Source organism: Trematomus bernacchii, unplaced genomic scaffold, assembly GCF_902827165.1.
Source record: "Trematomus bernacchii unplaced genomic scaffold, fTreBer1.1, whole genome shotgun sequence".
Taxonomy (NCBI): domain Eukaryota; kingdom Metazoa; phylum Chordata; class Actinopteri; order Perciformes; family Nototheniidae; genus Trematomus; species Trematomus bernacchii.
In genome coordinates, this window is record NW_022987685.1 from 2,850,105 (window position 1) to 2,874,584 (window position 24,480).

The 24,480-nt window shown below is 38.7% G+C and overlaps 1 protein-coding gene across 1 annotated transcript; it reads left to right on the forward strand.

The window, feature by feature from the left end:
• The first annotated feature begins 3 nt into the window (after window positions 1-3).
• Window positions 4-24,184, forward strand: LOC117487830 (O-phosphoseryl-tRNA(Sec) selenium transferase-like). Its single transcript, XM_034136549.1, has 13 exons — window positions 4-72; window positions 6,039-6,251; window positions 10,255-10,390; window positions 14,075-14,210; window positions 15,260-15,378; window positions 15,740-15,913; window positions 16,168-16,306; window positions 16,778-16,880; window positions 16,973-17,102; window positions 18,011-18,102; window positions 20,003-20,096; window positions 20,648-20,738; window positions 21,600-24,184. The coding sequence occupies exons 1-13, from the start codon at window positions 4-6 to the stop codon at window positions 21,844-21,846; spliced, it is 1,743 nt and encodes a 580-aa protein (XP_033992440.1). The 3' UTR covers window positions 21,847-24,184.
• Window positions 24,185-24,480: the final 296 nt, after the last annotated feature.

A 24,480-nucleotide genomic window follows, 5' to 3' on the forward strand; every position in this document is an offset into this window, starting at 1 on the left:
AAGATGCTGGGCTTCATCATGTTCATGCTGTACTTCGTCTTCCTGGTGCTCAGCGTCATGCTGGAGGACAAGGTCCTCACCTGTCCCGTGTCCATCTGAGGAGCCACTTTGTCCCTCGTCACCGCCACAACCACCGCCGACACCACCACCCTCCATGTCTGCCATCGCCCCCCCTCCCCCACCCCACGACCCGTGTGATACTTTACTTACTCCAGGAATAAAAGAAGAAGAAGGACGACAGGACAAGAAAAATAATACAAAACATTTTTAAAAAGAGCAGGTGGTGGTGGGGGCGGGGTTGGAAATGGCACAAGACTTTGGCTTGGCTGGTTTAGCATAGTGGATTTTTATTTTGTATTATTATTTAATTGGCAGGTGGGGGGGGGGGGGGGAGTTATGGGTCTATCAGCCAAATATAGAAGCATTATGCATGCCATTAGTGTCACTAGACGAGCTGAAATCAAGGCCACGCCTGGTAGGTTGAGGAGAATGACCTCCTGTGAACTTTGGGGAGGAGGGGGGGCGCTGTATTAAACTCTTAATAATAAATGCAGTGGCTGAGCTGACATTGTGAGCACATTTGACCACACACAACAGACGCTGATACCAGGAGTGGAGAAGAGTTTGAGGAGACGGCAGCCTGTGAGGTCCAACGTGGCGTTGAGCTAAAAGACTCGAAAAGGAGGAAGCACTCTCACTGGGCAGACAAACTTTCTTATTTTATTTTTTTGCAATTTCATCATGCGCTCAGTCTGCGTTGAAGCTTCCCTCTCCCCTGCTGGACGTCATTCTTCACCACTGAATGTCTCTTCAGAGGATTCTTCTTTTTTAATTTTTGGATTCATTTTCATGAAATATATAGAAGTAGCACTAGATGTACTGTAGCAGTATTAGGTAAAGTAGAGCCATCTTGACAATCTGCTCCTATTTTTGTTCTTTTGCCACTGAACACACGTTCTGATTGTGCAGTACTTTCCATGCTTCACACGCACCGACTTACAAAAGAAAAAAATTAAATTGAAGTTTTAGCCTCCCAAAATATATGCTAGCCTTCAATATCTTTCACTGGTTGAAAAAAAAAGGCATGAGTAATTTAGGATCATTAAAGCTCCGTAATGAAGTCAATGTCAAAATAATACATTTGAAAAAAAAGTGAACAGTGTTTAAGCGTCATGGTTGATTTAGATTAGTCAATGTGTAGTGCTTTGTTCACAGTAGAACTGGGCTCAACTCACCGGCTAGTCACGCTCCTGCGCTCGTAGTTAAAGGAGTCAACTGCATGTTAAAATAGACACTTGGAGGTGAATTATACCAATCAACATTTAAGAAGATGTATACCAAAATGTATACTTTTCCAGACATGTTCATAACTTCTTAATGCAATCCAGTGCTCAGTCTCTATGTAGAAAGTGTCAACATGTATGGTCAATGATATCTATCAAACTTGTGCAATTTATTTTCTAATCCAAGGTGCTTTTGTGTGCATGTGTGCAACCTGCATTTAAAGTCATCACACAATGACCATTCCTTATATTTATCTATGACTTATAGAGGTTATACTACCAGTATTTTGCGACTAACTGCAAAGAAAAAGAAATACACCAAACTGTGTTTTATACTGGAAATAGAAATCATAATCACTCCTTAAGCTACATAGAATGTGGAAATCACAAATTTAACAGCAATATTGTGGTGTGTGTGTGTGTGTGTGTGTGTGTGTGTGTGGTGTGTGTGTGTGTGTGTGTGTGTGTGTGTGTGTGTGTGTGGGGTGTGTGTGTGTGGAGAGAATCATCTCCCCCTCCCTTAGTGTCTGTCCTTCCTGTCTGACGTGGGCGACATTTCTCTGACCCTTCCTATAGAGCTGGTCAGAAACACCCTCTTTACCTCAACACAGCCTCTGTACAGCAGCGTAGTGACTGTAACATAATAGTAAATAGATTCTCTGAATGTGTGAGGGGAAATGCATGCGAGGAATTTGGGCTGGTTACCCACTGACTGTACAGCTGAGCTTAGACCAACGATATAATGTTCACTTTTATGCATCCATTCATTAAGAAACACTAAGAACTCATTGGTTTTACTTTGTAAATATACACAGAACCACACATGTATTTTATTTATTTTCTTCTCTTTTTTTTGACATAGTGGGTGGAGAAGGACAATGATAAGGCCCTTAGTATTATTGAGCAACATCTCATTAGCATACTTTACACTGTAAACTGTTCAGGTTCAGGTTAGAAAACAACATCTACACAACAGTAGGTCTTTGTGATGTTTTCTGACAAAGATTGCAAATGGTAAAAGTAAGCTATGATCTCTGTCAACTCATATGTTAAACTGTTACGTGTGCATGCTCTCGTATCTCCATTTCCACAACCCAGACTGTAAGAAACAAAATGGCCTCTATGATGATTTATGAAATTCTTCTGCATACGTTAAGGACGTTAAAACGTTAATGTGTTCACACCTCAGCTTGAGTTTCTACTCAAGGGTTCAATTTTGGGGGGAAAAGCACTTCTTTTGCTTTCTTGCAGAGCTCTAAATGATAAGATGGATGCCTTTTTTCATGTCAGTGCGGTGAAAGTGATCTAGAAGCAACGCCCAAAGGTAACAAAATCCACCTACAAAGCACATCTAAAGCTAAAAAACAAAGTGTAAGAACAAGTTTTACATTTGGTCATGCGCAGGCCAAGCTCTTTCCCCGTGTTTCGACTCTTTGTGCTAAGCTAAGCTAAGCTAACAGTAATATAGTATAAAGCTATAGGCCTATGAGTATTTCCTAAAAGTGTATTGCTTTAATAGGTCATAAGATAATTTGCTATCACTAAACTCACATGTGCATACTCTACTTGTGCACTTTTATTGCAAATATATGTTTTTCCCCACGTTTTTATGTGAGAGCATGACGAGAGGGAAACCAAAGGAAGAACTGAAAGTGGTTTAGCATGTGAGATTGGCATTGATTGTGGTTTTCAGCGACGCTGAACCACTAACAAACATTCTTGCACTGTAAATGTTTTATTTTCTTGGTGTTAATGTAAGATTTATTTAAGGTGTACATATATACAGATACAAATTAACCATATAATCTATATGTGTAAAAGAAATATGTCTCTTTATGTAAAAACACAAAGTATATAATAAAACAAATAAAGATGAAATTCAAATATGCAACAATGTGTTTGCGGGTTTTATTTTACTGACAGTCAGTCTCACTCTTGCTTTCAAATGTTGCTCTGTGTCCACTTGCAGGGTTGGCAAAGAGCAATTTTCCCCATAAACACCATGGTAAAAAACATAACCGTAAAATTATTCATAGGACATGTCAAACTCCAAACAAGGGCAATAATAACTCATTCTAGTATGACTTTTTGACCCATGCAAGCAGATAGGACTGAATGCTTTATCTTCATATTCAGGTATTTTAAATATAAATATCTGCCAACACTACAGGATAAAAGTCAAGATATTTCATCCTCTAATGCATTTTTTTTAACCTGTATCTACTAAGCCCCCCAAAGTGTAAAACTAAATATATGAACTACCCTTGCTTCCTGCAGATGTCAAATAAATACAAAAAGCCCACTTCAGTTCATTTCTCATGTGTCATTCCTGCATATGTAAAGACTGGTTGTGGGAAATGGCGCCCTCCTGTGATCAAACCCGGACTCTTCACTGTAATTTGTGACGCAATCATCACTTTTATACAATCCTTAGTCCACCCACATAAATTGTCCTCCAGCAGTTTGTCATGCTTCTACTGAATTAAATCACTTTTATCTTGCCTTAGAATTTAGTCACCTAGTTTTCCTCAAATTTCGTTAGATATTATATTATCTGGAAATAGACACAACATGAGTCAGGGTATGTCTCTTTGTTCACCATAGTTCCCCATGGTGCACTTTAAATGTCAAGCTGTTTTTGTTTTTCAGAATGATCTTGATGGATCAGTGTTGTGTGATAAAGTGTATGGTGTATACAAAAAAAGATGTACCCCCATGTTCATGTCCCACGCATGATTGAAAAAAAATACACCAACATGGAGCCTAGCATGGCACAAGTAAAAGCACTTTGGGTCATTGTGCCATTGGGTTACCATCATCAAGACACATTACCTGGTTAAATATAAATTGTTCTGAAAAGAGGGCCAATTATTTGACATGCAAAGACAAATACCTAGGATGACACTAGGGTTTACATTTCTAAACTTGATAAGACCTGCATGACATTACTCAAGGAAAGGTTAACGAAACTTTGCCGGTGTAAGCATGCCAACATGTTTTTTCTAGCAATGATTCCTAGTGAAACACAAAAATTCCCTGCCGTTTCCTGCTAATTCAAGAAATGTCCCCGACGGTATTTTTTTAGGTGTGTTTCCTGTAACTTGAATCACTAGTTCCTGTCTGCACACTCTTGTAAGGAGATAACAAAATTATACGACTGAATGTGTCTACAGATCTAAAGTGGATTAAACAGTTATTGTCCTCCTCAACACCCGCAGGACAGAGCAATTTAACTTCATGAAGTTCAAACCACCAGGATTGTGTAAGTGAATGTTTTTTTTATAATCTGAAACTGTATGTTGGCTCCTGCAGGCTTTGGACCTAGGGATGACCCCACTTAAACATCCCAATTTCTGCTGAAACAAAGCATTTATTCTTGGCTATAACTTAGCTTATTACTCTAATGGTAAATAGCTGCCTTTGAATCCTTGTTTTAAAGAATTGGGATTAACCTATTACCTCCAACCATCTTCCCTAATCTTCCTCAGAAGTGTTTAAGGTGTTCTGACGGTAATCCCCCTCACTGCTTCCCTGTACCTTTTTTCTGGAAACGTATTCAGCATCATCACCTGAAAAAATAATAAAAACCATGGTGATGATTGAAGCGAATACTGACTGAGGTCATTCACAATGTGCCGAACACTATACCAACTTCCAGTTTCACAAAGTCCCAGAAAGGAGCCGTTTGAATCACTGTTAGTGATGCATTTGGTTTCAAGATCTTGGATACCAACCTCTTTTTTCTGGACATGGGACTTAAATTGAATGAGTTATGTGAATAATAATAATATAATAATAATAATAATATACTGTATAATTATAAGCTTTATTTGTATAACACCTTTCATACAATAATTGCAGTTCAAAGTGCTTCACAGTAGACAGTTTTAATTCACTTCAAAGTTGAGAGCCTATTGGAAATTATTCAATGAGCGTCAAAAATGATTTAATTGAATTTTTTTTTTTCATTGCTATTTATTCATTTAAACTATACTTTCTCTCTGAATAAAATAAATACATTAGTGTGTCCCTCAGCAAGTTGTAACCTACTGACTGTACTTATCAACTCATTATTTTGAATTCAAATATTGTACACTTTATGTCTTAGTTTATTTTCTTAATGTACAAAAGCATTTCACTGTGGATTCATGGTGTATGAAATAGCAGGGGGGCTTCTAAATATGGCAGAGCTGGTGTTATTGCTGCTGGATTTGGCACCCCCCTCTGTAACTTTGGCCAGGATGGTCATAATCTCACCAAAATCCCACAGGTGTTAGTTATTCCCCTCTAGTTTAAACAAAAAATAACATTTACTCTGGGTTTATCAGATGAAATGTAAAAAAATATAAATCTGGACGAGCTGTAAAACACACTCTTGTTTGCTTACTTAGTGCACAGGATGATGTTCATAATATTTATAATATCCATAACCTAATACAGCTCTACTATATGCACACATAGGATATATTACCATAGCTCGTGGGAAGTAAAATAATGTCTTAATTCAGGAGCAGTCTGATTCATTAAATTGACTTTTAGCCATTACGTTTATTTGAATGTGTGAGTCAAGGGCAGTGTGTGGGTACTTTCCTTCTTCCAGCTCTCATTGTATGACAGACCAGCTCACTTTCTAAGTCCTTTGCCAGCAGATAATGAACTCCACATGCTTCTGAGGGCAAGGTTAGTAGCACCGAGGGCAGTCGGCTCACTTTGGGCCAGACTTTGCTCTGTGACTTCATCCGCGCGCTGTCACAGGTGTGCTTGCATTTGACTCAGCAGAAAACGTCTCAGAGGAGGCTGCAGGCCAAATCCTGCACACTCACTTCATCCTGTTACAAGCTGAGGCAGACTGAGAGTGAACTTTCAGCATATCTCAGACACAGTGGGCGAGTCATCACCAGAAGTTCCCTGTCCGGCTGTTTTCATGTGGAGAGTAACTGTCGTGACTCTCTCCTCAGTGACCTTATGGTGAGTCAGGAGAGGGTCAGTGTTGATCTGAAACTGAACGGATGCACATGTGGCTCTGTGATTTAGCAGGAAAATCATCTGAATCAGGGTTTTAGAATGATGGAATAGCCTCATGCATAGAAATGTCGAAAAGAAGAAAAATAAATTCAAAGTCATTCTGCAAACACACCATCCTCCCTTTTGCTGTTTTGTGTCTCTTTGCAGGCATCACCTTCTGATTGTGTGTCTTTTTGTTATTTCTTCTGTCCTTTTTCTGTAGTATTTTCTCTTTTTCTGGTCATTTTGTGTCACTTACTGGTCGTTCAATGTGTCTTTGCAGCTGTTTTGGTAGTTGTGAGTGTTTTTGTGTCTCTTTGTGATCATTTTCTCTCTCTTCGTAGTCTCTTAGAGTCCCTTTCTTCTTCGTACGTCTCTTAACAGACGCCCCCTGACAACATTACATTTTTTTATCCTTCAATTAACATCAATTTACTGTGTGTATTTCAAAGGGCCCATATCTGAAGTGCAAACCGGCTTAGGTTATAAATGCTATGTTGCAACGGTCCATGTTGTATACCTGGCCCTTTAAATATGAATATAAAATATAAGTAATACATGTCTTAATGTTAATATGGATAAAAGGCATTCATATCCTCCTGGGACCCGAGGAAAAAAAGTGTCTTCCAATTTCCTTTTTTTTTGTGATTTCCTACCTATTTAGGATTAAAAAAACATCTTGCAATTCAGACTTTTTTTATTTAATTTTAATTTTAAAATGTTACAGTATGTCCACTGTAGAGGACGTCGGGACCATATTAGTTTGAAAAGACAGCCAAAATTAACAGATAGACTATGTAACGTATTATGGTTATAGAGTGATATTAATACTCTTTGCACTGGCTTTTAATACTAGTTGAACATTACATTTTTACATTTGTATGTGTTTTTTTAATATGTTTTTAGTTATTGTGCTTTTTATCATGTTTTTAATTATTGTTTTATTATTGTACTCCCATTGTGTTATTTAATATGTATTGCCTGTACAGCACTTTGGTCAACTGAAGGTTGTTTTAAATGTGCTATATAAATAAATAAAGATTGAGATTGATTGAGATTAATACAATAATACATTCACCTTTATTTAAAACATAAATAAGTAATTGATCTGAACATTGCTGTTTATTTGGTCATTAAAAAACTAGTTTGGTTTTTGGTGAATCTTTCCAGATCTTCAAAGACTTTGTAGTCAATGTAGTGGGAAAAGTACCTCATTGACTCCAGTCGGCACGGGCTGTAGGGTCATCTTGACTAGTTTTATGACCATTGACCATGCTCATAGAAACATACAAGGTTCAAGGTTCTTTATTGTCAATCTGACATAGCTACAGAGTAATTATGTAGTTGAAAATCTTATGTCACAGGCTTCTCCAACAATGCAACATAATAACATAATAACAATAAGAGCAAGAGCAATACAAAAAGAAAAATAGTTATAAAATAAAGTGATGATGTGGAATAGTGCAGTACGAGTCTATATACAAGTTATTGGAATGATATATATATATATATTAGGTATTAGATACATAATACTGAGTAGCAGATGAATGTTTTGAAGTTGTTTCAACAGTTCAATTTTTAACAGTCTCACTGCCCGCGGGAAGAAACTGTCTCCGAATCTTCTTGTCCTTGCCAGGATGCTGCAATTACTTGGCATTCCTGAGGCAATTGTCATTTTTCATGGCTCCACTTAAAATAAAAACAACAATAAGACATGCGTGCTACTCTTGGCCCAGAGGGCCATGTCTTTCCAGCTCGTCCCTATCTGTCTCTATGTCTGTATCTGTGCGCTCATGGAGCCTCCTGCATCTTCCCCCCCCCCCTTCCTCTTGACCCTCTTCTATCCCAGGTGTGAAAGCCTCATCTCTCTCATCATCTGAGAGCTCCAAATCTGAATCTCCCTTAACTATCTGGTACAGAAAATGTCTGCTTCAGTTCCGTCTCCTGCAACAATATTGAGTCATAAAGTCCATGAAGATGGTCCTGACGTCCACTAGAATGGACATTTATAAAAGGGCTGTTATTTGAAAACTTGAATTATTTAATTGCTTTCAGAACTAATGATATAGTGTTAATAAACACATGTTAATAAACAAGAACATATATGATTTTCATGGTAAAAATTACAATTATTCAACAATATTTGACTTCTCCTCCTGCTTCTATAACATTTTGTTTTTGGTATGCCAGCCATTTTGGATGAAAAGAAAGAGGAACTTCCCAGCATGCAATTTTAACCAATGACATATCACTGGAAAGACCAGGATGTCCTCTCTACAGTACATCAGGGATTGATAGAGTAGCTTAAAAGAGTAAAAGGAGATGCATGTTAACAAAATGTCCACTACAGTGGACAATTTCAATGGGCTGGGTCCCAGGAGGATATACAGGTTTAATCAGCACAACGTATTACTGAACGTTCGCATGCTGATTTGATACAAATCATCCCAAGCAGACACACCTTAAAATCTGGCCAGAAGCCGACTCTCAGGAGTCTCCACATCACCTGTTTCAATTAATGTCAAATTAAAATTCTTTGCATAGATTATAACTAACCATATGTATTTACAACGCAATAACCATGATAAACAAACGCTCATTGTCGTAATGGAAACATGGCCCTGTCAGGTCCTGCTACAGTAACTTACCTCTAAGGTGTTTTGCTCTGTGGGAGCACAGGTGCGGCCGTGTCGACACCTTTACGAAGTGACTCATCCATGCCAAAGGTACGAAAGTCAACTTTAGGATTGTCAAAATGTTTAAAAAGAAATAATTATGCCTTCTTCATCATCTTATATGTATGCGCTTCATATTTACATTGTGATATATGCACCTAAAAATTACCGTTACAACTCTTTCCCAACATTAAAAAAATGTCCCTTTGTTTCTTCTGAAAATGAAAGGTCCAGAGAGGTGGAAGTTGAAACAAGTGTAAAGAAGGTGCTCTTGGTTTTTGGAAATAATAAAAAAAAGTACTCTCTAATTCTCTTTTTGTAGTTAATCATGAATCAGTGCAGCTGTACTTTAATTTGACTTAGTGTATATGATTTTAAATTATTGTATTCTATCTATAATGTCTGTTTGCAAGCAGAGTTGATGATTAAGGGCCAGAAAGAGTTTTTCCCACAAAAAATAGGCTTTCTTGTGAACCACATTCAGGCAGGTCTAGACAGATTTGAATCACTCTGTGTGATTCATTAATTAACCAGATTCTGCTGGTTTATTTTATTTTGTGTGAGGATCAGCAAGTCTGGAAAACTGGAATGGGAATTGACCATTTTTGACTTCATGGACAGAAGCAGTGTTTTGGTTAAAATATTCTCAATTTTAGAGAAAATGAACTCCGTATAACTTGTCTTTATTGTCCTGAGTGTTATTAAGGTCTGTCTAGAAGGATATTTAGAGTACTTGTACTGTAAAGGGAATTTCTTTCTATTAATTTCAATGTAAGGTGCCAGTAAGGGAAACAAAGTTAATTACCCCAAGATGTAGGCCATACGTGACTGCACGATAGAAGAGGTTTTCGACAATGTTTCATGATATATCAACTATTTTCCAAATTAAACCACAGCACTTAAATACAGTAAAACATCTTCTTCATCTTTCCTAGGATCGTGTTAGGACATTAGGATGTTAATTAGGTTGTGTAATATTACACTTATAAAGAGAGAGAACTCACTGCTCCATAGGGTGTAAAGTGTCTCCTTTTTTTCTACTGTATAACCCACAACAATTTGCACAACAGCTACTTTGCACAATTATAATGTATATATCCAATATCTATCTATCTATCATCTATCTTGTGAGAGTATTTCAGTGCCTATTTAGAGGCTATTTTTAGATTTTACCCATGAGACATTTTACGACAGAATTATTTGGTTTTGGGATAAGTTTAGGCGGTTTTCTCCCCTCAGAAGTGGGTGTCCCGTTCCAATTTGGGCCAATTAGATTCCTCGTCAGCCACTAGGTGCAGTGTGCAGCCGCCAACCTTAACACACCTCCCGCTCTAGCACCGCCAGTCACACACCGGCTGCTGCTTGCTGCTGGGCGGCGGACAGCCTTATCTCCTCCACCCTCAGCCTACTTCACTCTGCTGGCGCCTGGTGAGGAGACATGGAGCCGGGACACAGAGCGAGAGAGCCGGACATGAGGCTCGGAGAGCGGGGCAGCCACAGGTAGGTGAGAGGGTAGTCCCGGCTACTGGAGCCTCGCTTTTTACTAGCGACTCCACACTTTTAAATGGTCTTTTATTCTCTATTATTTCTTTATTTTATATTGTTTTATTTATTTCTACGGTTTTGACTTTTTTTATTAGCGACTCTTTCCCCTTTTTTAAGTTGGTCTTTGAAACACATTTACACTTTTTTTATTCCTATGAATTATTTATTTTATTATCTTATTTGCATTTATTTTATTTTGTATTGTTTTACTTTATTGAATAGATTTGTATGTGTTATCGTATTTATTGGTTTTGTATTCCTTTATTGACCAAGAGGGATCATATATTTATTTGATTGTGTTTTATTTTGTAATTATCATACCTTTTACCTGCTGTTTCTCTTTAAAGGTTTAAGTGTTAACAACATGTGTAAAGTACAAAAGGTTTTAAAGTCTGGCCTGATGTAAACAATCTTGCATGAAAAGTGCTTTACAAATAAAATGTATATCATATTAACTTAAACATCCTATTTTTGAGATATCACAGCATGTTTGTGTCGTTTTTGAGCAAAATTACGCACTCCCCCTGTCCCGCGTGCCGCGTGCGGCCTCGTTGTTTTTACAAGTCTAACTGTCTGCATGTTATTATGTGTTGGTGTGTCATGTGCTCGAATGGACTGTTCAACCACATGTGTGAGCCTAACCTGGGTCCAGGAAGGAAGGCAAGATGTTGGCCATAGCTGATGAAGTTAAAAACCCTGCTATGCCATCACATTGCCATCTTTTCTCCCCCCTCTGCCAGCAAAAAACAACCCAGGATTTGAACCCTGTTCACAAAAGAACTCTTCCAGAAACTCGGTTATTCCTGTCTTGAAGTGATTTTATTGTGGCTTAATCATGACCATTTTGAATCTTGTGGAATGCATGACCAAATGTAATTTACTAATGAAAGGCTAAGAAATGATATTTAAATAATCTGCCTGTGTGTGAGGCACAATGTGCTCTCTTGTCACTTGGGACATTTAATGTTGATTTTACAATACATGTATATTCTCTTTACTTAACTCGTTTGTTTATCCTAAATATTTAGAATTGTATATACGACTAATATTTCCATAAAATGCAATGCTTTTATATTTATGTACGCAGTTAAATTATTTTAAATCTTGGTCAGTGTGACCAATTTCCACATCAGTAAACAATAATCCACTTATATTTGTAATATTTTAATAAAAGCACATTCTGAAAGAAGTAATTCTGCATAATATTCACAATAACTTTCAATTCTCTATTTACTTTTTAAATATTTTATACCTGAGTAAATTTGAATGTACAACTTTTTCTTGTAAATTTACCATTTGAATCTTGCTACTTTGCTCTTAGTTTGGATAAACTTCCTGCTTTGCCCCATTACTGTTGGTCACCATATATTAGCCTTTTTAATTGTTCTCCTAATGTTGCAAATAATTCCAATAACATTTGCCAAAGAGCTGAATAAAGTGCCTGTTCTGTGAAAATGTTTTCTGAATCTCTAATTGTGTGTGTGTGTGTGTGTATTGTGTGTGTGTGTGTGTGGTGTGGGTGTGTGTGTGTGTGTGTGTGTGTGTGTGTGATGTGTGTGTGGTGTGAGGTGTGTGGTGTGTGTGGTGTGTGTGTGTGTGTGTGTGTGTGGTGTGTGTGTGTGTGTGTGTGGTGTGTGTGTGTGTGTGTGTGTGTGTGTGTGTGTGTGTGGTGTGTGTGTGTGTGTGGTGTGTGTGCTGTGTGTGTGTGTGTGTGTGGGGTGTGTGTGTGTTGTGTGTGTGTGTGTGTGTGTGTCCATTGTTGACTACTTTTATAACTCAACTCATGAGACATCTAGTTTTGAAATACAAGCTAAATAATGTCTTTATACCCTGTCCTCTTAGACTGCACTAGACACTTATATATTTTGTATTAAACCATTTTTTTGTGGGTGGGGGGGGGGATTTCTGCATTGACTTCAAATAAAATTCGAATTCATAAGCTAAACATTTGAAATAAAAAGGTATTCTTTCTTTGCAGGAATATAATTTTACATTAAAAACGTTTATCTTGAAAGCTGTAATATTTTGTTGTCCATTTTCTAATGATTGAATAAAAAATCTGACCCACAATTTGTTGTTTGCAAACAAGGAAACACCTTCAAGTCTTGTCACAGTTGCAAAATGACCTATTACACTTTAGGCTTTTTTTTATATGAATAACTCACTCGTTCGGTGTTATAATTATATAATTATAAGCATAAATGAATGGCAGGAATAATAAAGAGTGCTTGAGTAAGGTGGAAGTGGAGCAGGCTGATGTGACCGCAGTAGTTACTTTCCTCCAGCAGGGGGCGGCAGTGCAACACTCTGGTTGTTAGCTGCACTTTCTTTAATGAACACGAAGAAGCTGCTTCCTCCTGCTGTATGCTCATGCCTGTCAGTTGGGAGGCTGGTTTGAAAGCTGTCAGGTAAGAAGATATCTTTTTTATTTATTGATAATAATAAACGGTCAATTACTAAATCATCCCTGTTAAGCTGCACGCTCTTGTTCCTCGTGTGAAAACATTAGCTTAGCCGACACGAGCTGCTAGCAGCTATGCTAAGAGGTAAACAAACTAGAGGTAGCTTGTAATCAGAATTGTAGACATGCTAACTTTAGCAATAATTAAAAATTCACAACTTTTGTATTTTTTTAACAACGGTATAAGACCGCGTTTCCTGTTGAATATGCTTCTACTCGAGATTAAACATGGTCTGAATGAGGACACTAAACCTGTCTTAATAGGAAAGATAAACATGTAGCCTTACCATGTATCTAATACTTTATTTTCCCAGGCCTCACTGACAGTAAACATCTCTTTTATAGTAGGCTTTACAATGATCAGATGTAAATGCAGAATTTTGTTTAATTATTTCCCCACAGCCTTGCAGGCTTTTCAGTGTGCTAATCGCATTATTTCCCCAAGAAAACTTAAATGTGTATGTTTTTCTCAATTGTATTGTTCATAAGCTGCAATTATGCATTCATTTGACAAACCTTAAATACATATAATACTGCTTCACCTAAAGTCAGGATCCTACACACCCTCAAATCAACTGTTGGGGATTATTTCTACACAGCCAAGCCACATGTTTATATCCATTGTGATCGTCCTGAACGAATAGTCGGATCACTATTCTTTTCAATGCAAAAAAAGAGAACAACTTGGGTTTGAGAAACTTAACTGTGTGTACCAATTTCCTTTGTTTTCTGACATTTACAGACCAAGAATTGCTCTAAAACATATATTATGCAGATGAACCAATTAAAAACAATATTGTCATTAAAATGTCCAAGGAGTTGTCTTTAAACGTGTTGTTCTTTACGTTATACAAGTCTGTGTTCCCTGGTTTCTCGTTTCATTTTTTGATACTTTTGGTACTATAATGTTCTTAATACTTATAGACCAACAGTATTTAAATATGAATTAAAAGGTAACAAGCTAAATACCTGCTTATTTTTTAAAACATGAGACGCAAAGTGGATACAATTACACTTATTTTCCACTGAACTGAAATATCAAGCACAATAAATTCATATATTGAAATGATGGCCTTGGAGTGATCTCAACATATTTGTTTTTCCAGAGATGAACAGTGAGAATTTCAGCCTGAGTGAGAAGATCGTGTCGACCTCTTACGTTCGACAGGGAGTCAGGCGCGCCGCAGCCATGAGCAAGCTGATCAGACTCTTGCTGGAGAAGGTTACCGTCCTCAGCTTCATGTCTCCTTAAGGTCGCTGCAGATTCATCAGCTTCTTCTCATTGTGTGTCACAGGGAAAGTGTCCAGAGGAGGGTGGATTGAGAGCACCGTGGAGCTCTTCCCAGCGAGCTGGCTGTGATGGACAGTAATAACTTCCTGGGAAACTGCGGGGTCGGAGAGAGGGAGGGCCGCGTGGCCTCCAGCCTCGTGGCCAGGAGACACTAACAGGTTCAAGTTTGACCTTTTATAACACACATCTGTATAATGTTGTGTCCAATGCGAAAATACACATATTTTTACTAGATAGATTTAGGTAGATTGAATTAGGTCTCTAAATTTGTATAGCTCATTTTATGCCACCACAACATTTGATCCCAGTAATATAGCTTTGTGAGGCAGATATTGATGTGACTTAATACAATTTGGTCGTTATCAGGGTTCTCTTTATTTTTATAAAAATAGCAAAGTCATTGAATTAATTGATCTGAAATTAGGTCCCGATTCCTATTAAATTGTCTTAAAATAATCCCTTTTAAAAGTCTTTTAGTTGCTCAGTTATGGGAAGTACGGTTTTATGATGTTTTCTTTCGGTCATTGCCTTCTAAAATCTGAAAAAAGGGGGACAGGTATTTACAGGCAGTTTAATCTTTTTAGGGAATTAACACAGTCAACATCTGTTTAAAATAAATATATAACGTTATGCCGATCCGGATTAAGTTGCCTGTAAAATTGTTGGGGGGAATACAAAAAAAAGTGTTGAATCTAGCTTCCTTCATGCTGTGGGAAACCTACATAGATTATTTTTTTCATAAGAGTATGTGATGAGGCTCCTAATTATATTAGTTATTTAAGAGTTTCAACCAAATAAGGCTGTGTATTTAAGTGTTAAAAACATCTTAATTGTGCCTAGCCAACAATAACACTGTAAACTTACTCGTGTATGATAAGTTCACATTGCCCATACTAATAACGCTTGGGCTCTACTCAATATAGTACTCAAAATGATCAGAAGTAATACAAATCTTCTCTAGTGTCCAGTGAATGTTGAACGCTTCCTGTTTGTTTTGAAGGTTGATCCATGGCATCGGTCGGTCAGGTGACATCGCTGCCGTCCAGCCCAAAGCTGCAGGATCCAGTCTGCTCAACAAGCTCACCAACTCTGTGGTGTTGGACATCTTAAAGCTCTCAGGTGTGTATTTATTATGAAAAACTACTTTGCAAGAAAATTGAATATTTGTATCAAGGAATGTGTTTTATTTGTGTTATGTTGAAGCCACTGAAAGATGTGCTTAGACGGGAAAAAAACAGATGAAGTCATGCCCTTGCATTAATTTATTGGATGTTTATTATGCTTTGTGGGTGTGACCTCTTTTGCTGTGTCATCACCATTCATATATTTACAACAAAAAAAAAAATTGTTTACTAGAGCACAAAGTTGTTCATATAACAAACCTCTTGATCAAAATACAAAAATAAAATTAACCTTTGCGTTAGGATTCAGTTTACAGTACAAAAAAAATACATTTTTATAACCATGCGTTGCTCCTCAGGTGTCCGGAGTGTGGCCAGCTGCTTTGTAGTTCCCTTGGCAACAGGAATGAGCTTGACTCTGTGCTTCCTGACCCTTCGCCACCGAAGACCCAAAGCTCGCTACATCATTTGGCCTCGCATCGACCAGAAGTCCTGTTTCAAAGCCATGATCACAGCAGGTGAAAATCCCATCAGTCACCCTCACTTCCTGCTCACACAGACAGAATATGGCAGCAGATGGCCATTTCTTGGGGGAATATATCTGAAATGGTGCCATGTAAAGCATATTTGTTGAAGTATGTGATGACAGACACAATCTTTGCACTTTCTGTTGGCATTTTCACCCCGATGCTAGTTAGACATGTGTTCCTTCCTCATAACATCATCACAGGGCTTCCTCCGCCTCCTGCCTCTTACTTCACTGTTCCTCAGGATTTGAGCCTGGTAGTGGTGGAGAACGTTCTGGAGGGCGATGAGCTGCGGACAGACCTGGAAGCAGTTGAGCGCAAGATCGAGGAGCTCGGAGCCGAGAACATCCTGTGTGTTCATTCAACTACTTCCTGCTTCGCCCCGCGGGTCCCCGACAGGTGAATAATGTTCATTCACAGCCTTTCACCTACTCCACACTGAAGACCTTAGCCTAGATTTCCCGCTTGCTGACAGTTTTTGGATTGCAGCCAATGAGAGCTCGACAGAATTGAGGGTAACCTTGGGAAGGGGAAGCCTGGTACAACAGGAAGTACTAAGAAATTATTCATTTTTTAACACTCGTATAATGTGAATAGTATCCTATGTTTACATTTTTGAGTATTTACTAGGTCTAATATAGTGTATACCAACTTATCTACATGTTATATTGTTAAATTTGATTGAGACACCCTATAAATATTTATGTTTCACTGTTGATAAGTATGTTTTACTCTTAATGTTATTTTCTAATTAATTTTATTTTTAATTAATGCTCAAGCCCTTGTTTACGCTGCTATGACAAATTAATTAGCCAAATTCGGATCAAAAGTGAATGAATTCTGATGATTGTTTATGATCTTGTCCTATAGGCTGGAGGAGCTGTCCATTCTGTGTGCCAAACAAAACATTCCCCACATTGTGAACAATGCATACGGAGTGCAATCGTCTAAATGCATGCACCTCATCCAACAGGTGGGTTCCACACACTATATCGCTTGTAATTGGCCCTCATATGCACTTTACACCCGTTGGGTGACAGTTTGGTGTTGGCTGTCTGTCGTCAGGGGGCTCGTGTCGGAAGAATTGACGCCTTTGTGCAGAGCCTGGACAAGAACTTCATGGTTCCAGTAGGTGGCGCCATCATCGCAGGCTTCGACGAGTCCTTCGTACAGGAGATCAGCCAGATGTACCCAGGTGAGTCAAGTGGGATTCTTTATTTATTGCAAAAAGTTTCCTCTAAATGATTATCACATGGACACCTATTACAATCTAGTGGAATGAGGGATATGAACCCAGTTATTGGGAGGGAATTTATTTTGAATCAGAACTAAAACATTCTCTGACATATGAGCTCACAGAAACAAAAACAAATATTATAATCAGACATTTTAAAATATTTGTTGTATTTCTATACCCAACTGCTTTTCAAACTGATAACTTTTATCAGTTTTCTTAACCTTTTTATCAATAAATAAATAAATACACTTTTGGATCTTACAATGCTTTTGAGTTATTTTAAATGTTTGATTTGACGACACTGGTAAAAATGTTTTGCAAATAGTAATAATCTAAATAAGATTACTGTAGCCTCATTTTTATCTGCAGCTGTGCACACACACTGCCTTTAAACATGATCAGTAGACCTACACAAGAAAGCTGCACAGCATTTAATTGTGGACTTACAATTTGAATGTCAAATGTATTAATTAAGCTTTAAAGGGGACCTATCATGCAAAAATGCACTTTTGTACGTCTTTTATACATGAATATGTGTCCCCGGTGTGTCAGGGAACTCACCAAGTGTCGATGAGGCATGGCTAAAATGCATGATCTGTTTGGGTATTTTTGAAAAGAAAACTTCACAGACATGTTTTATATAGGTATGGCCCTACAATATATTATTCAAATATAGCATGATAGGTCCACTTTAAAGTATTTGGTTTATCCCTGATATTTTGTCAGGGATTTGAAAAAAAAACTCATGTGATGCTTTACGGCCACCAATGCTTATTTTGTCCTCGAGGTTAATATGAGGAGTAGATATCTCTACCTATAATCAGTTACTGTATGCACAAAGTCACTTGATGTCCCCTTTTGTCCAGGTCGAGCGTCCGCCTCTCCTTCCCTGGACGTCCTCATCACCCTCCTCACCCTGGGAGCCAGCGGCTACAAGAAGCTCCTGTCAGAGAGGAAGGTGAGAGCGTGCACACATCAGCTCACAACACCACTTTTTATTTAATCATGTCTTTCAGGCGGAGTTTTATATCTGCAGGATGCTTCCATGTCCAAAATATCAGATTTTAACTTGTGTATGAGGCGTTGGGAAAGCGAGATTGGAAGGAAGGGGAAATAAATGTAATTATTAATATAAATAAACAGTCATATTCCAGATGGTGTGATAAAAACAACATGGATTGGTAGAAGGAAAATACTGCGGCAATGTCAGCCTGACTATGTTTCTGTGTGTGCTGTGTCAACATCTCTCTCCGGAAAACTGACGAGAACAGCTTACATAAGTTGTATTGAATTGCAGTGGATCACTCTCTCTCTGACTTCCTGGTGTGTGGTGTGTGTGCGTGTCTCTTTACCTGCATTCTGACTGAGGAAAGAGACTTTGAACTTGAGCGAGTCAGTGTAAAGGGAGGCGTGTGCTATAGCAGGATGAAATTGATCCAGAAGTTTCAGAAAACATCCCCTGGTGGCTCCCCCGTTTAAAGCAGACTTTTCTCACAATGCAGCATCCCCCCCTCTTAAAACAGGATTCACTGCAGCACTCTCACACCTCCCAACTGCTCCTCCCACAAACTGTACATGTGACTTTATCTGTTTTATGTTGATGCTCAAACCTCGGTAAGACGCTGAAACAAATTACTCTTAAATCTCCATCAACGGTCTTTTTTTAAGAATGAACTGTGGATGATAAATCTTCTTTTCTCTCATGTTTATCAGTAAAGTCCCTTCAAGAAAACAAGTAATCACAATCTGTTCATGAAACCCAAAGATGACACAACTACAAGATGTCATACAACCCCCACAATGCCCTCTGCGGGAAAGCGTAGCAGAAATATACATTTAGGAAATACCTCGGGCCTCTCCGATGACCCGATCAAAGCTTATTGATTTCCCTCGCTCCACATTATTTATAATTAATGTGCAGGACGCGTTTTCCATAGTATCTGCAGAAGTGAGTGATTTCCCCACATCCCCCACAGGGTCACAAGCTTTAAATAATTCAGACTTTTCATCTGATAATTCACAGACTCATGTAACCGTTAGGGTAGAAATTGCAAAGAACCAGCAGATGATGTGTGTTTTTTTTTTAGGTAGGATGGGGTTTAGTCATCACACACACACACACACACACACACACACACACACACACACACACACACACACACACACACACACACACACACACACACACACACACACACACACACACACAGTTATTGTCTGCAGAGTCGTGGCCGTGCACCCCCTCCTCTGCAGGGGTAAGAAAGTCGTCCATTGTTGCTAGAGAACAAGGGACACTTGGAGACACTTGTGTTCGACTCTTGACAGAAAATATTTTCCTTCTTGGTGCTTTCGAATTAGAATATTATGAGTCAGCAAAGTACGCAGGAGACACACACACACACACGCTGTAGCAGAGAGCAGATGCTTTAATATGCGACGCTTCACTGGGGCAGCCAGCAACAGAAACACTGATTTATTGTTGTGGCGGCTCCTCTTCATGTCCTGGCATCATAACATCTGTGTTCTCCACCTTTTATTCAGAGCCACACACACTGCATTGAGAATCAAACACTTCATCATATCACATCATATTTCAAACATTTAGGTGTTAGAATCACTGGATTAAAGCATGTGTTCCTCCTCTCCTGCCTCTCTGGAGACAGGGGGGAGATAAGGGAGGGGGTCTGGACATGGACCAGTCTGCTTGCCGGTAGATTTTGCTTGATTAGCAATAAAACCGAGGCTGCTGCTGCTAAAATAAGACTGTGGCAGAGTTTTCTATTTATAGCTCTTTTGTATGGCCCCCCCCCTCTACTTCTGTGTCTCCATGCCTCTGCCTGTGTACGCATGTCCTGCAGGAGATTTATTTGCTGCTGGCTCAGGAGCTGAAGAGTCTCGCCTCTGCACACGGGGAGAGGCTGCTGAACACCCCACATAACCCCATTTCCCTGGGTAAGCTCCATGTACAGGCATCATGAATACACACTCTATTTTGTCCATACATTTTGGGTTTTTTCAATGGTGAAAGCTTCATTTTCTGAACTTATATTAGTGCTGCAAGAAATGATTGCTCATCATTTGATCTATAAAATGTCAGAAAAATGAAAAATGCCCATCCTAGTTTCTCAAAATCCAAAGGTCTTTGGATGGTCCATGTCCATTGTCAGATCAGAACTCAAATATATTCTTACATTTAAACGGAGGAAAGCAGGAGATCTCCATATTTGGGAGGCTGAAAACTGCATTTTCTTACATTATTAGCATGAAAATGACTATCATCGAATACTATCAATAGTTACTTTTTTTTTTTAACTAAAGCATCTGTAACATATACAAGTACATTATTTTGATATTTCATGTGTAGTTTTTTATGCATTTTTCACTCTTAAACATGGCTGTGAGTTTCTTGAAAAGCACTCTATAAATCAAATGTATTTTACAGTATAATCATTGTTTGTGTGTTTGGGTGTGGGCACCTCTCTTCCCCCCCCCTTCCCCCCCAGCCATGTCTCTGGATGGTCTCCAGGCGGAGAGCAACGGGGCGGTGACTCAGCTGGGCTCCATGCTGTTCACCCGGCAAGTGTCAGGAGCCAGGTAAGAATCATAGGCTGTATTTTAGGTATGAACACTTTTTAAAGGGGCCACAATCTGGCCTGGAAAGGGGAACATGGGGAGGGGAGTGCAAACAAGAGGGTGTGGAGGTTAGGCAAAATTAGGTTTGTGTGCCTGAGCTGTGCGGCAATCGGCCGGATGGATCTGCTGAATCTCAGGGAACAGCAACCACTTTAGAAGATTACAACACACCGCCCATCCTAATTTCCCGGGATGTTTCCATCACGGAGCGCTGTTGTCTCCACTGGAGCCGCGGGCACAAACACTGATACCATGTTAGGGTCTGTTCTTTTGTTGCCTCAAAGCCGAAAAACAAATTTCATTTTCTCAATTTTCCCCTTCGATGGACAAAGCTTGGGAGCCCATCTAAATATTTAAAATATCCCGAATGATTTATTTAGGGTCATTATTTCATGCAGTGCTTTTTTTTACATCAACAATGTGCAACATATTAAGAGCTCTGTATTATATGAATGCATTTCTTCTCCATAATGGTCTCACATCTGCTGGATCGGCTTGCTTACAAATTCACCATACTATAAATTCAACACAAATCCTAAAAATCACAGCACTTGCAGTGAAATTGCGAGAAGAAACATCATCAATGACAAATTCTTGTAACTACCGCTTCCCAAATGTTGACCGAGTAGTAAGAATGGAGTTAGATTAAATATATTTTGTTTTCTAATGACTAGTTTACTGTAGATAATATTTTTGTTGACTAACCAATGTACCTCCTTCATTACATGTGATATCACCAAGTCAAATTATTTGATTTAAAATAAGTATTTGTAAATAACATCATTGTTCCACGTTATCCTTGTTTTCCACCCCTGTCTGTAGGGTAATACCGCTGGGCAAGGAGCAGACCATCGGTGGACACACGTTCCGAGGCTTCACGTCTCACTCCGATGCTTACCCGTGTCCGTACCTTAACGCTGCCTCGGCTGTGGGCATCACGCGGGAGGACGTGACCCTGTGCATGAAAAGGCTCGAAAAGTGCCTGAAGACCCTGAAGAAAGAGAAAAACATGGCGAAAAGTAGCTTCCCTGTACTTCCACCGTGCCAGGAGGACACCACTGGAGAATGACTATAATAAGAAAACAAAGTGAGTTCTTCTAACTGTGAGATCTTCTTCTTCACCTCGTCTGGACTTTGTGTGTTTTTAAAAGGCTGATGGATTATCAATCCAGATATTGTAATGAGGTCAAAGGCTGGAGCAACAGCTGGTGTGGAAACTTCCTCCAGGTGTTCATTAAAACAAAAGTGACTCAGGCTGATGTCACTGATTAATTCCCTCCTCTGTGAACGTGTCATAATTAGTAGATATTTTAAGGACGCTAAATGCATACAAATGCTTCTCGGGAGCATGTGGTTCTTCGTGAACACTTGCATTTTCTGTTTATGTTGAAAAAACCTCATTTCTAATGGCATTTGGACTCAAAATAGCTTGAGGATGAACAAGGGGCTTTACTTTATGTGTGTCATTTCTCTTAATTAAAACCATCTCAAGCCTCCACAGTGCAGTGGAATGTAATTACCCGTGGTTCCTCTTATTCTCTGCTAATGTTAGCAGACACAGGCATGCTTAATGCGCCTTCTGCTCTTGGAAATGCATTAGGCCTTTCCAACTATTGACATATGAAACAAAATCGCCTGATAATGCAGTATGTTGCAGCATGTCTTCTGCAGTGTGATGTAATGTGATATAAAAACCGTTGAGCCATTATCTCCATTTGAAGCCGGTGAATTTAATCGGCTCTTTTACTTTCAGGCAGCAGAAAACAATATAATGAACAGATAATCGATTTAGTTCAACAAACATGGATCACTGCTGTGTGGAGTAAAGGAAATGTTCACCAAACCTGCTATTAAGAATTTAAGATGTGTGTAGGTAAGTACAGTTACATTTGTTGGGACCTTACAAAAGGCTATACACACAGCCATAAAAAGATCTACAATGTACCTTAAATTGTTTTAGTTGGTCTAAGAATTAAGGCTATGTTTTGTTTACTATAAATAATCCATAGGGTCTTTGTATGATGTCTGGTGTGAGAACAGAACCACTTAAAATATATTTTACACATGACTTTCGTGTGTTACTTCTGTAATGTCAATATGTTCATGAAGTTAAAGCAGTCTTTAGTGTTTGCTAGCTTAAGATACATTTCAGTTTATCAGACAAAAGGTAAGTTTAGATTTTGAGGAAGGTACATATCCAAAGAAAATACATGAACTGTGCAGGATTTTGTTGATATGGAAATCAAACTCAAATTCTTCACTCAGAGGAAAACGTGTCACCTGCATTAGTTGGCAAACATACAGTAAGCTCTGATCTGAAAAGCTTACTTTAAAAGCATTTTGTGTTTCCTATAGTAACCCTGATCAGTAGTTCTTGCTGCGTCAGTGCTGGGCCCAGGTGTGCTTTGGATAGCAAAGTATACATTCAGCACACGCCGCTTTTTAAACTGTAGTTGTTAATGCAGGTCTGATGCATGTGCAGCAGCCCATCCACCCTGGGAGAGTGGACTGAAGTCAGATAGATGAAGGTGCTGGATCAGCACACTTTCACTGTTCCCAGGCTGTAGTGTAACCATTAACACAATACAGAGGGAGTGCTCGGTACACGGCAGTACTCTTAAAAACACAGAAGAAGCATTATAAAAACAGCTTTTTGTTTTTTGTGGTAGCAAATGTCGTCAGTCAGGATGAAATAATCCTGAATCAGTGCATCAGCTGCCTGGCTCTCTGTCGTGCAAATGTTGCTCTCCTGATTGTTTTTGTCTTTTCTCTCCCGTCACCAGTTTGCAGGGTTTCCCATCTTTGCTGAGGTTGCAGGGATGCTGAGGGAGAGAGTCAGACACATTATTTTGTGCAGGCCAGTTTTAAAGGAACCCCCCTTCTATTGATCAAGCCTGCTGCAGTGTGTAAATCAGAAAAGAGCTGCCACTAAGAGACCTGCACACGGCATCACAGTCTGTTTTTCATGCAAGCCATCTATCAGTGGCAAGCATTGCACTAAGGAAACAGCTGATGTAAAACAAACACGAGAGATCATGAAGAAAACAGGACACATTATGACAACACAAGTAACTAATGGCTAGGCTTTATAGTGGAAATCCCACATTGGCCTTGGCAGCTTCTGACTTATATATTATTGACTTAGGCCTGTTTTATCTTTCTTAAGGTGTACCTTTTAATGATTACAAAATCTTCACACATTTTTACATGAATTTGCTCCACGAAGCCCTTGAAAATTCTCATACACAGATGATCAAAAAGTGGATATGTTTGCTTACCTTATCTCAAAAGCCTATAAAATTAATAATCATTAAATAGTATTATTGTTTCTCTACAGCGTTGTACATGTCTTGTCAGGATCTGGTATTTTTATTGTAGGCAAACAATAAAAATGTGATGTTTGGGAATTCCTTTCATTTCAATCATTTGTTATTAGATTACATTCATTTTGAGGAGTTTTCTGGAGCTCTATTAAATATTTTTACATTTTGATAAATACCTTTTTAGATTAGCAGTAAAAATGGAAAGTGTTGAGTTTCAGTGTGACTGCAGATTCATATTGTGTTGCAGTCCTTCTCTTTATGGAGGGGGGGGGGGGGGGGGGGGGGGGGGTTACTGTACAGTATGTAAAGTAAACGTAGTAATAATATGTCACTGACTGAAATAATTCATAAAGAGTCTTCATATGACGCATTTGATTTTC

Coding starts and splice junctions, on each gene's coding strand:
- LOC117487830 (XM_034136549.1), top strand. CDS start 4: ATGCTGGGCTTCATCATGTTCATGCTGTACTTCGTCTTCCTGGTGCTC. Junction 15,914..16,167: donor AGCAGGTGAAAATCCCATCA/GTCACCCTCACT, acceptor TGAGCCTGGTAG/TGGTGGAGAACGTTCTGGAG. Junction 16,881..16,972: donor GCATGCACCTCATCCAACAG/GTGGGTTCCACA, acceptor GTCTGTCGTCAG/GGGGCTCGTGTCGGAAGAAT.